At 41.4% G+C, this 12,596-nt stretch overlaps 1 protein-coding gene across 3 annotated transcripts in view; it reads left to right on the forward strand.

Moving 5' to 3' along the window:
• abcc9 (ATP-binding cassette, sub-family C (CFTR/MRP), member 9) overlaps positions 1 to 12,596 on the forward strand; it is a 204,227-nt gene that overhangs the window by 163,921 nt on the left and 27,710 nt on the right. For all 3 annotated transcript variants that reach the window (XM_041202434.1, XM_041202436.1, XM_041202435.1), the window contains 3 exons: positions 1,035 to 1,142; positions 4,877 to 4,997; positions 8,995 to 9,125. In XM_041202434.1, the coding sequence (XP_041058368.1) occupies positions 1,035 to 1,142; positions 4,877 to 4,997; positions 8,995 to 9,125 (360 nt within the window). The remainder of the gene's footprint in view (positions 1 to 1,034; positions 1,143 to 4,876; positions 4,998 to 8,994; positions 9,126 to 12,596) is intronic.

Genomic DNA, 12,596 nt, shown 5'->3' on the forward strand with positions numbered 1-12,596 from the left:
CCTCAAGCAGGTTATTTTCTCGAGGAGTGATGTTTATATGTTGGAGCTTGCAACCTGGGGCAGTATTGGTGGGTGTGTGAGATGTTAGCTTGCTTCCATGGCAGGTCTAATCTTCATATAGACTATTGAAGCAGAAAAGGAGCATATGTTAGAACAATTGGTGCAAGACACTTTTTTTAAATGCATGGTAATGGATTGTGTATCATTGTGGTGTGTTGGAATGGAGCCATGTGAATGAGTAAGTAAGTGAGCTAGCTTATGAAGCTTATCTTTATAAAGGTTAATGCAACAATAACTCTAGCGTTAACTTATAAATAGAAAGTGTGACCTGCTCCAGTGTGAGAATGTATATGAACTATGGCAAGCAAGTTGGCCAGATGTTGCATTTAACCATAGTCAAGGTGCAACAGGTTGTGCTATGCACACTTTGCCAATCTGCCTGATGGCCTTGATGCCTTGGCATATTTTCCAGTGCTGATGCATGCATCACTTCAGGGTTTTGGACTCTTTCTATCGCCTTTCTCTTCCCTTGAAGTCTGCTGTGAGACAGGTGCCCCTCAGAGTCAAACAGTATAACTTCTTTTGGCCAACCTATAGGAGGCCTCACTGTAGGAGGCTGTTGTGGATGTTGCCACATTCTTTAACAACTGCGAAGGCCTTTCTTCCATCTATCTCTTCCAGCAGAAGAGGAGAAATAAATCTTTCATATTTAATTTGCAGCTGAAACTCCCCATTTTGTCTAAATTCATTGATTCATTGTATTAAATGTCATTGTATTGCAGTCTGAAACAGGAGTCTATGCTGGTTTTACTGCTCCACTAAGCCAGGGATGTAAATGTAACTGTGGCATCATCCCCAACTGCTGGGCTGAGTGGGACAGCTAACTGCACTCAAAGCAAACCTAGGGCCTCTCATTTTAATGGCTTAGTGCCACACCACCCTGAGGACAGTCAAGCTTAATCTTCTGAAAGTTAACTGTAGATAGCTTCTCACGTTACAGTAAACTGACACGTTGTTCCTATTGATTTAAACAGGACTACCTTGGTGCTTTCATTGTCCTTACTGCAGCTCTGGCCTCCATATCATATTCCAATAATCTTCCATCAGGTTTTGTGGGATTTGGTCTTACCCATGCGTTAACGGTAAGTAGGCCTGTTTGTCTTTGCCAAATATAATGATCCACCAAATCCTTGGTACTCAGTGTTCTCAGTCCACTGGGATCACGTTTGACATTGCACCCCATCTCTGACCCAGCTAGAACTCAGGATCAAGCTGAACATTTCCTACATATGTCAATTAGGTTTGTGATAAATGCAAAATCAGTGGTTGTATCTGTCAATTACATGGCATTCTTCAGGTTTTTATCATTTGTCTTCATTTGGTTTTCAAGAATCCAATACACAATTGAAAGCAAATACAAAAGTCAATGAAGCCTCATTAGAAACCATTATGTATGCAATATAGAAGAGGCGGCTAGAAAGTTATTAAATACAATTACTGCATATGGGGGTCTTTCATGAGTTATGTGGGCCTTCATTACGTTTAGACTTTTATTTGATCTGATTTTGCATGAAACATTGAACTGGACTCAAAGGGTTAAATCACGAAGAGAGATTACACAAACGACAGTTGAAATTCCTGAAATTTAGAAGGTTAAGTTGTGATTTGATGAAAGTTTTCAAAATATTAAGGGGAAACCAGTAAGTTTGATAGAGAAAAACTATTTCCACTGGTAGGCGAGTCTAGGACTAGGGCGTATAGTTTGAAAATTAGAACCAGGTATTTCATGAGTGAAATTAGGAAGCTCCTCTACCCATGAAGGGTGATAGGAGTTTAAAATTCTCTTTCACAAATGGTAATTAATGCTAAATCAGTTGTAAATTTTAAACCTGAAACGGATAGATTTTTGTATTCAAAGCTATTAAGGGATTTGGGAAATGCAGACATATTGAGTTTGCTCAGAAATCAGCCATGATCTCAGTGGATAGTGAAACAGGCTCAAGGGGCTAAATGACTTTTTATTTTCATTCATGGGATGTGGGTGTCACTGGCTGGGCCAGCATTTATTGCCCACCCCTAATTGCCCTTGGGAAGGTGGTGGTGAGCTGCTTTCTTGAACCACTGCAGTCCATGTGCTATAGGTACACCCACAGTGCTGTTAGTAAGGGAGTTCCAGGATTTAGACCCAGCAACAGTGAAGGGGTCGATGCCAGTGGTCTGCCTGGTTTCATTCATTGTAGCAGTTTGATACAACTGAGTGACTTACTAGGCTTCTTAAGAATCAACCACGTTTCTGTGGGTCTGGAGTCACATGTAGGCTAGACCAGAGACCAGGTGAGGACAGCAGATTTCCTTCCCTAAGGGACATTAATGAACCAGGTGGGTTTTTACAACAATTGACAACAGTTTCCTGGTCACCATTACTGAGAATAGCTTTTAATTCCAGATTTATTAATTGAATTTAAATTCCATCAGCTGCCATGTGAGATTTGAACCCATGTCCCCACAGCATTAGCCTGGATTACTTGTCCAGTGACATTACCACTACCCCAACCCAACCCAACCCAACCCCAACCCACCCTGCCCCACATACTCCTGTTCCTAAGTTACTGTGTTCCTTTGTTCTTGTGAGGCCCTGTCTGTCCTCTCGGGGGATGTAGAAGATCTGTTTAAAGAAGAGCAGGAGAGTTCTCCCCATTGTTCTAGCCAATATTTATCCTTCAACCAACATCACTAGGGCAGATGATCTGCATTTGCCTATTATGACAGTGATCACACTTCAGCAAAGAAATTAATTGAACTTCATTGATCTCGAGATGAGTTTCTGACTTCAGACTCATGCTGTCATCAAGATTGCCTGCTTCCACCTCCATAACAATGTCTAATTTTGTCCCTGTCTCAGCTTATCTGCTGCTGTAACTCTCATTCATGCCTTTGTTACCTCAAGACTCGACTATTCCTATGCATTCCTGGCTGGTCTCCTATCCTCCCTTAACTGAGCTGCCTGTGTTTTAACTCACACCAAGTCCCATTCTCCTTTCACTCTTGTGGTCGCTCACTTACATTGGCTCCTGGTCAGGCAACATCTTGACTTTAAAATTCTCATCCTTTTTTTAAATCCCTCCATGGGCTTCCTCCTCCCTATGTCTATAATCTCCTCTGTTTCCACAAGCCTCCAAATTATCTGTGATTCTCTAATCCTGGCTATTTGCGCATTCCAAATTATAAATGTACCCTCATTGGTAGCCATACTTCCAGTTGCCTAGGTCCCAAGCTCTGGAATTCCCTTCCTACACTTCACCTCTCTGGATGGAATCGTCCCAGATATGCACTAAGTGTAGTTGCGGGTGGGAAAAATTACGATTTACCGCAATGGCGACTCCTCACACCATATGTCCCATTAATTATGCATTCCTGGGAAACATGGTATTTCGATGGTGGGCATGCTCTGATTTGCCGCTTCATCATGCTGGGTGCCACATTTAAAGTACAGCCACACCTCTCAGTGTTTCCAGCCCAGGACTACTGCAAAGAAGATATGGCCCCAAAAGGCAAGAAGACTGCAACCCCACCACCCCACCCCACCCCACCCCCCCCCCCCCCCCCCCCCCCCCCCCAGTTTAGTGACGCATCCCACAAGTAGCTTTTGGACACCGTGAGGCCTGTTGTGATGTCCTCTATCCCACTCTGGCCGCAGGAGGGGCAGCAACATTACCACTCTGACTTGGTAGGTGATGGCAGTGGTGATCATTGCCAATGCTGCACAGAAGAGGTTGGCCATCCAATGCAGATAGAGGATAAATGATCTCATCTGTGCAGCCAGGTTATGGCAACAATCTCATCACTCTAAACTCACACACTCAAGCCCATCACACATTCACTGGCATCTCACTCACTGCCAGCTCAAGAGACATCACCACTCATTCTCTCACACACACCCTCACATCTCCATCTGGCCTCATCTCTGGAGACTGTCTCCTCAGCCTTCACCATCTTGAGGCCACTTGCACAGATTAACATGCACCCCACACATACACCCTGAGAAACCCTCCTTCCCCAGTACAGCGTTTGCCCTACAGCCTCTTCCCTTGCCTTAGGCCACTTCTCCCTCTTCCCCATGCAAACCCTAGCCCTGCAGCTGGTCTAAAGTGCTCCCCCCTCCCTCCTCACCTTGTGGCTGGTCTGGTAGGTAGACACCTGCCCATGAGCCCCTTTAAAAGTGATGTGGTTCTGTACACAAAGCCTGGCGCTGATCACTGTGAGTGCTGCCTGAAGCAGGGTAGGCAAACAAACTTTTAAGTCTTGAATGAAGTGCAACTCTCCAAGTGCACGCCTTATATATGCTGTTGTGAAACACGTCGGTGTGTTTTCCCGCCAACCTGCTCGTACGATGTAGCGTGGGCGGATGTGTCTAGCAGGCTGGGCTTATAATGATATGCAGATGTATTACAATGAGGTCCCCGATGTCCGACAGCAGGAAATGCAGCTCACCATTAACGGGCAGAACAGATGATTGCAAGCTGGTTTCATAACGTCGTGAAACCTATTTTTCACCTTTTTGCTATATTGCTCGCTCACGCTGCCAAACACGTCTAGTGCCCACAGGCATGGAAAATTCCAGCCTCTATCTTTATTTTCCTCCCTAAGACATCCCTTACAACCTAACTCTTTGACCAAGCTTTTAGCCATCTGACCTAAGAACTCTTTACATGACTCAGTGTCATTAAATGTTGCTTTATAACACTCCTGTCAAGTACGTTGGGACGTTTCATTATGTTAAAGGCGTTGTATAAATATAAGTTGTTGTTACTGGGTGTGAAGTACTTTAGGATGTCCTGAAAGGTGCTATTTAAATGCAAGTTCTTTCTTCGTATAGGTTTGTAATTACCTTAACTGGGTAGTGAGAAATCTCGCTGATTTGGAAGTACAGATGGGAGCTGTGAAGAAGGTGAACAGTTTCCTGAACATTGAGAGTGAAAATTATGAAGGAACCATTGGTATGATTTACAAATACAATACACCCTAGCGTAAGCCTAGAAGTGAAAAGAGATAACAGATAGAGTATATAGTAATGCTACATTTGTTACAATCAAAGATGGACTTCATAAAAAATGATGTATGTTGACATTCTCAGGTGGATAAACATTGCACAATTTTACCTGATGTGCTTAATGCATGTGCTACTGAAAACAATTCTCTTGGCACTCTGATTTTCTCTCCTCTTTTACACTTGTATATCTAGAATGGTCAACCTCCTGTATCTCGCTAAATTGGCAATTCTTAATTTGTGAGCTTAGTTGATGAGTGTCCAGGGATCATTCAACCAAGAGAGCATCACATTTCTACCCTCATCTATTTCTGATTTGCTTGCACTTTCTGGCAGTCTGTGGATAGTATCAAGCAGCAGGAACTCAGTGATGTTTCCTTGCCTCTTCTTGCCCCATGCCTGTTCAAGTTGACTACTGCACAGATCAAGGATCAGATGGGGTGCCTTTCTGGCCTGTGTGGCTCAGTTGCCAACTGATGTGCACATTTCTCAAATAAAGCAATGGATACATTATCTGAATACAATTTTATAGCTATTCTCTTTCACGTAAGGTCATTAGAAATGTTGCATAGCCCTCCCCTGTATAAGGGGGAAATTCCACAATCCCATGCCCAGAAAGGAACCCCATTCCCAGAGAGTGTGAGAGAAAGTGCTACAGGATTGCAACTCTATCCAGAACAAACGTAAAGAGGTGGAGTTCATACTATAGCTGTAAGGACATCTGGTTAGACCGCACCTGGAAGTATTGCATTCAGTTCTGGACATAACACCTCAGAAAAGATGTACTGGCCTTGGAGCAAGTATACCACAGATTGACACGAATGATAGTGGAGCTAAAAAGGTTAAATTGTGAATGCAGGTTGGATAGACTAGTATTCATTTCCGATTCTCCTAAAATAAAGGGGTGGTGCTAGAAGACTGGAAGATTGCAAATATTACACCCTTGTTCAAAAAAAGGTGAAATGGATAAAGCTGGCAAACACTGGCCAGTCTGTTTAACATCAATGGTGGGGAAGTTTTCAGGAACAATAGTACTGGAAAAAATCAACAGCAACTTGGACAAGTATGAGCCTATAAAGTTGAGCCAACATGGATTCGTTAGGGGCAAATTATGTTTGACGAACTTGATTGAGTGTTTTGATGAGGTAATAGAAAGGGTGGTTGAGGGCAATGTGGTTGATGTTTTACATATGGACATTTACAAAAGGTGTTGATGAAATAAAAACACTCAGCAGTTCTGGCAGCAACTGTGGAGAGAGAAACGGAGTTAACATTTCAGGTCAATGGCCTTCCATCAGAGCTCTTTAGGGAGTCAGTGGGCTTAGAGCAAAATTATAGTGAACCTTTTCTGCTAGGCATTTGATAAAGTACTGGAAGATAGGCTTATTAGCAAAATTGAAATCAATGCGATAAAAGTGATTAGTAGCAGCATGGATACAAAGTTGGCTCAGGGATCGAAAACAGAGTTGTGAATAGTTGTGTTCTGGACTCCAGGGAGGCATCTAGTGGTGTTCCTCAAAGTTCAGTGCTAGAATCACCACTGTCTTTGATTACATTCATTACTTAGATTTGGAGGCAAGGGCAGACTTTCAAAATTTGTGAGTGACTTAAAATTTGAGCATGTAGTAACCCATAAGGAGGATAGAAATAGTCTTCAAGAGGACATAGAGTGGCAGGTGGAATGGGTGGACAATCTAATATAGTTCTCACTCCTACACACGTTATAGTGAAAAAATTTCCTATTCATGAAAGCCATTTAAATCTTTCAAATGGTTAATATCCCTTATTTTAAAAAAGTATCTATTTCAGTAACTACATAAAAAACAACTAATCCCTTAATAGTCTATTGAGCTGTCAATCAAACTGAACTCAGACCCTCCTGCTAAGATAGTTGTGATATTTGAAACTCAGCCAAGCATTCATAAGGATGTAATGCTAGCCCTTGGGTAAATGTCAACAAAGTGCTCTATTGAAATTGCACAACCAGATGCTACTTTTTACCTAACCTACACCTGTCAATCAAGACAGTCCAGCAGAGGGTGTTTTTTTTTACTCTTAGTGACAGCTGCAGCCTGTTTCTTTTTTAAAATCTAAAGAGTGGACAAATTAAAAGACTTCAGGTCATATTAGTTATACAGACCTTATCCACCCTTTAAGAGCATTTACATCTATTCCATTAATTTGTGACTCCCGCACTGTGGGTTAAGGCTCTTGCAATAGTCAAAATGGGATATGTTTCAATTCTCAACTAATTTTAAATGGACCACCAGATTCATGATTCACTTCTGTGCAGATCACACATTCACACACTCCCCTCCCCCCCTTTCACCTACCAGCAAAAATAGTTCTATCTGGAAATAGGGGTGGGTCTTGTGAATTTGGGTCATACCCATTATTTTTAAAGGTAAATCTGGCACATAGAGGTCTAATGCCATAAAGCTACGCTAAACCTATATAATACACTAGTTTGCCCTCAGCTATAGTATTATACCCAATACTTGTCACCACACCTTAGGAAGGACATGAAGGCTTTGGAGAGTGTGCAGAAGAGATTTACTGGAATATTTCCAGAGATGAGGAATTACAGTTATGTGGATAGACAGGAGAAGCTGGGGTTGTTCTCTTTACAGCAGAGAAGGCTAAGGGCAGATTTGCAAGAGGTGATTAAAATTATGAACAGTTTAGATGCAGTAAATAAAGCGAAACTGTTTCCAGTGGCTGGAGGGTCAATGACCAGAGAGCACAGATTTAAGATAATTGGCAACAGAATCAGAGTTGACATGAGGGAAGCCTTTTTTAATGTAATAAGTGGTTAGGATTGTCAGTGGGTGGATATAGATTCAATAATAGCTTTTCAACGGGAATTGAATAAATACATGAAACAGAAAAGATAGTGGGGATATGGGGAAAGAGTCAGGGAGTGGGATTTACTGGACTGCTGACTCAATGGGTCAAATGACCTTGTGCCGTGCTGTATTGTTCTTTGATTTATGAATTGATAGGGTAGATATAGAGAAAATATTCCATTTGTTGTGGGAATTCAGAACAAAGGAGTGTAACCTTAAAATTAGAGATGGGTCATTCAGGGGTGTTGTCAAGGTTAGTGGAAATCTGAAAGCCTGTCCCCAAAATGCTGTTGAGGCAGGGGATGGGCAGTGGGGGGAGGTTGATAAATTTTTGTTAGGTAATTTTATAAGTAGACTTATAAATGAGCGTGTCATGCCCAGAGCTTTATGTGGTGTGTGCAGATATCAGGCATTTGGGTGTGCTGATCTCTACGCTTCTATTTCTGTGTTCTGCAATATTTGCTCCCTTTGCCTGTCACTCTGTGCCAGAAATGCTCATGTGCCCTTAGCTACATGTATTGTGTATCAATGTGCCAGTTAAAATATATTTAAATTTTCTATTGCCATGTATGTTAGATAATAATGGGGGGAAGAGTGTGATTAATTTAAAACTACCACCATGATCTAATTGAATGGCAATGCAGGCTTGAGGGGCTGAATGGCCTTCTCCTGTTCCCATGTTGCAAGGTCAATAGAGAGTAAAATCAAGTGGCATGTAAAGCCTACATTTGATCCAAATCCACGAGTTTCCCCTGGGAAGTAATGTTCCAGAGGCTTTTGCTGGAATTTCTCCAGATCTAAAAGCAATTAAGAGTAATGCTGTGAGTTGGAACATCCACAAATTATGCCACTGAGTCTGTGGGTGCTGGTTATCACCTGCGATTCCCCATATGTCAAGTTCCAGAATCCAGTGTGTGTCCACTCCCCTATGGGAAGCGAGAGAATGTCAGTAGATGCCTTGTTTTGAGCTGCTTATGTGTGGGTTGATTTAGAATAAGGAGCAGTCGACAAAAGCAAATTCTGAAGACCTTGAAAAAGGCCTGAATAAACAATATCTGTTTGAGATTATGCATCCATTCTAGATCTTCATATTCTATGCAGACCCATCCCAGGTCCCCGAAGACTGGCCACAGCAAGGAGAGATAAAAATTCAGGATCTCTGTGTTCGATATGACCCAACTCTCAAACCCGTCCTTAAACATGTCAAAGCCTACATCACACCTGGACAAAAGGTAATTAAAAAGAGTCTTGCGAAGCTTGTTCTTTAATGGTCCTCTGAAGAATTTGGAGAGAATTTGCAAACTTATCATAGGGCAACACCTGCCCTCTTGCCTATCATGAAGAAATGAGTGTGATAAAGAATTGATTACATCAACCAGGTAACCCCACAGCTAACAAACCCATTTTAAGAAATATGAAATTCAAAACTCAGATTTGTCTTAAATCTCACTGGTTCTCAAATGTTTATTATGCTACAGGGCATGTTTTAATTCTCAAATCTTACAAGTACAGCATTTTACTTGTTCTACCATTTTCATTGATTTGTGTATTGTGCAACGCTGGAGGCACAGTCAAACAGAACTGATTTCTGGCTATTTTGAAGGGCCAATAGAGCGTTATCTCTTTCTTCATTAAACCTTTGATATACTTCTTAATTAGCTCGGAAGATTGAAAGAAATAATAATAAGGATAATAGCAAGGTTACATCTGTACTAATTATATTTGTAAATATTTTCCTATTAGAAGCAACTGTGTGTGCAACAATGTGTGCAAACGTTGCATTCAATTCATAATATTACATTTTTGATTTTAAAATTTCCTCTCCACCAACCATCCCCCCACCCACTCCATGCGATGTGGAGTAAAGTTACTCACATTGTGCAGACAATGAATTAATTAGGGGAGACCATGATGTTGTGATAATGTCACAGGACGAGTAATCCAAAGTTCGCAACACCTGATGGAATTTAAATTCAGTTAATAAAATTTGGAATTGAAAAACTAATCTCATTGATGGTGGACATCAAACTATCACAGGTTGTTGTAAAACCCCATCTGGTTCGCAAATGTCCTTCAGGGAAGGAAATCTGCTGTCCTTACACGGTCTGGCCTACATGTGTCTCCAGATCCATAGCAATGTGCTTGACTCTTAACTGACCTCTGAAATAGTCACTCAGTTCAAGGGCAATTAGTGATAGGAACCAAATAATAGCCTTGCCAATGATGTCGAAATTTCATGATAGAATAAATAAAAAAGTGGCTTAAATTGTTACCCATATTTCATGATATTTAGCTAAAGCTCAAGTACAGTTAAGGTAAAAGAAAAATTACAAAAGAAATTGTCAAGTTAAAATGTACCTGCAAAAAATCTGCTGGATGAGTTAAACAGCCACTTAACCAAAATAAATATTGCAGTGGTTCAACTCAGTCCAGTGTGCATAATGAAAGAAAGTGTAGAAGTTGCGAATGCATCAAGATCTGCAGGTTATAGTTTTTAGCATTTGGGAAAATGAAGTGGTGTTTACTGGGTGAAATTTCACGCCATGAAATATATACTTGTGTGTGAGGCAGTGCAGCGAAGGTTCGCTAGATTGGTTCCTAGGATGAAAGGGTCATCCTGATGAGAGGCTGAGTAAATTAGGTCTATATTCCTTGGAGTTTAGAAGAATGAGAGATGATCTGAAGGGGCTTGACAGGGTAGAGACTGAGAGGTTGTTTCCCCTGACTGGGGAATCTAGTACATGGGGGCACAGTCTCAGGATAAGGGAACAATAATATGTCGGACTGAGCTCAGGAGAAATTTCTTCACTCAAAGAGTTATGAATTTTTGGAATTCTCCACCGCAGAATGTGGCGGACACGCCATCATTGAATAAATTTAAGGCTGTGATGGACAGATTTTTGGCCCTCAGGGCATCAAAGTACATGGGGAGCAGGTGGGAAAGTGGAGTTGAAACCAATGATCAGCCTGATTGTACTGAATGGTGGGGCAAGCTCCTATTTCATATATTCTTATGAAAGCCCAAAGGGTGAAGCAGGAGGGAAGGTCATCAAACAAGAACTCAATTTGGCTGATATTCCAAAAAAGCCTGAGAGGATAGTTATCAAAAGAAAGTTTTCAAAATTAAAAAAGCGCAAAGGTGAGAGAATGGGCATTAATAAATTTGGCTTAAAGGCAGTCATGATGTCAATCCGAATAAATTACAGACAGGCTTTGTTGAGCACCTGTGTTCTCTTAATGTGTAGTTATGCTGTAACCTATAAGAAATACCACACAAATGAAAGTAATAAGTATGGTAGAGAACTAACTCATTAGGATATAGAAAAGAGAATGTGCTATTACGCAATTCCCGAAGAATTTGTAGAGAATTTCTTCCTGGTGTCCTGGCCAACATTTATATCTCAACCAACATCTCTTTTAAAAAAAAAGTAATCTGATCATTATCACATTGTGGTATGTGGACCTTGCTGTGTGCACATTTTTGCATTCCTTCCATTACTATAGTGGCTGCGTTTCATAGGTAGTTCATTGGCTATAAAGTGCTTTGGGATATCTGAGCATCTGACATAAATGCCATCTAAATGCAGGTTCTTCCTTCTATGCCTTCCTTGTTCCGACATAGCCATATGATATATTTCTTCTCAATGAATAAAGATTGCTGTGTTGCTGCTAGTACACATCTGGGCCAGTAATGGATCCTATTGGTGTTTCTACAGCTTTGAACTTCAGTCCTGTGCTGCTCCTCCTACTCCAACGAGTACAATAAAGTGAGATTTCTAAAGTACCCATGTTGCTAAGAGAAATGAAACAGCTGCGTTGTTCCTTTTGAGGAAATGTGCTATGCTCTATAACAGATCTCTGCTGACTGTTTTTGTTACATGCGTTCTAATTTTTATGGTGAAGCAGGGAGGGTGCAGCAGGGGAGACCTTTGGAGTACATGGGGTAGGAAGGAGATGCCAAGAAGAGATCACATGCCATGAAGGACGTTGTGAGGCCATCAGATTGTGATGGAGGATGGGTGTGGTCCGATGACTGGGAAGCATTAACAAGTTTGCCTGGGTGGGAGGTGCAGGGAAACTCTCCTGCTCCTCTCTTGCGCCACAAGCAATGCTGGAAAAGCACTTCCCTGTTCCATGCAACAGTCTTCGCCTCCCATAAGGTTACTCTGGAACTCTAGAAACCTGACTGACAAGCATTAACAGTGGAAAAGAGAAAAAAATGTATGGCATGCAGCTTCATTAAAATATTTAAATAAGCAACCCAGTACCTGGGAATGGATTAGTTGAGCCCTGCTCCATTAATCTGGAAATGGGCAGATTCAAGGTGGGTTGGGTTCAGGTTTGAGACTTTCCTTTACATTCTTATATCTGGTCCAAACCAACCAACTTTGGGGGGGAGGTTAAAATCAATCCCCTCTCTCTCCATTGACTCTACTTCTTTAGTGAAAAGAAAGAAAAGAGATTTATATAGTGCCATTCATGGCTTCAGGACATTGCAAAGCACTTTAAAGCCAGTTAAGTTATTCTGAAATGCAATGCTGTAATGTACCATTTATGTGTTATTATGACCTTTAATTGGTGCTTAACAAGTTACTAGCAGAACAAAAAAAAAACACTGGGCAGAAGTTGCTAGGAACATAACACCATGTTTAATGAGTTCGCTATTATTAGCGTGTAAATCATGCAGAAGTTTGTGATGAGGA

The sequence above is a fragment of the Carcharodon carcharias genome, chromosome 13, assembly GCF_017639515.1.
Source record: "Carcharodon carcharias isolate sCarCar2 chromosome 13, sCarCar2.pri, whole genome shotgun sequence".
NCBI lineage: Eukaryota > Metazoa > Chordata > Chondrichthyes > Lamniformes > Lamnidae > Carcharodon > Carcharodon carcharias.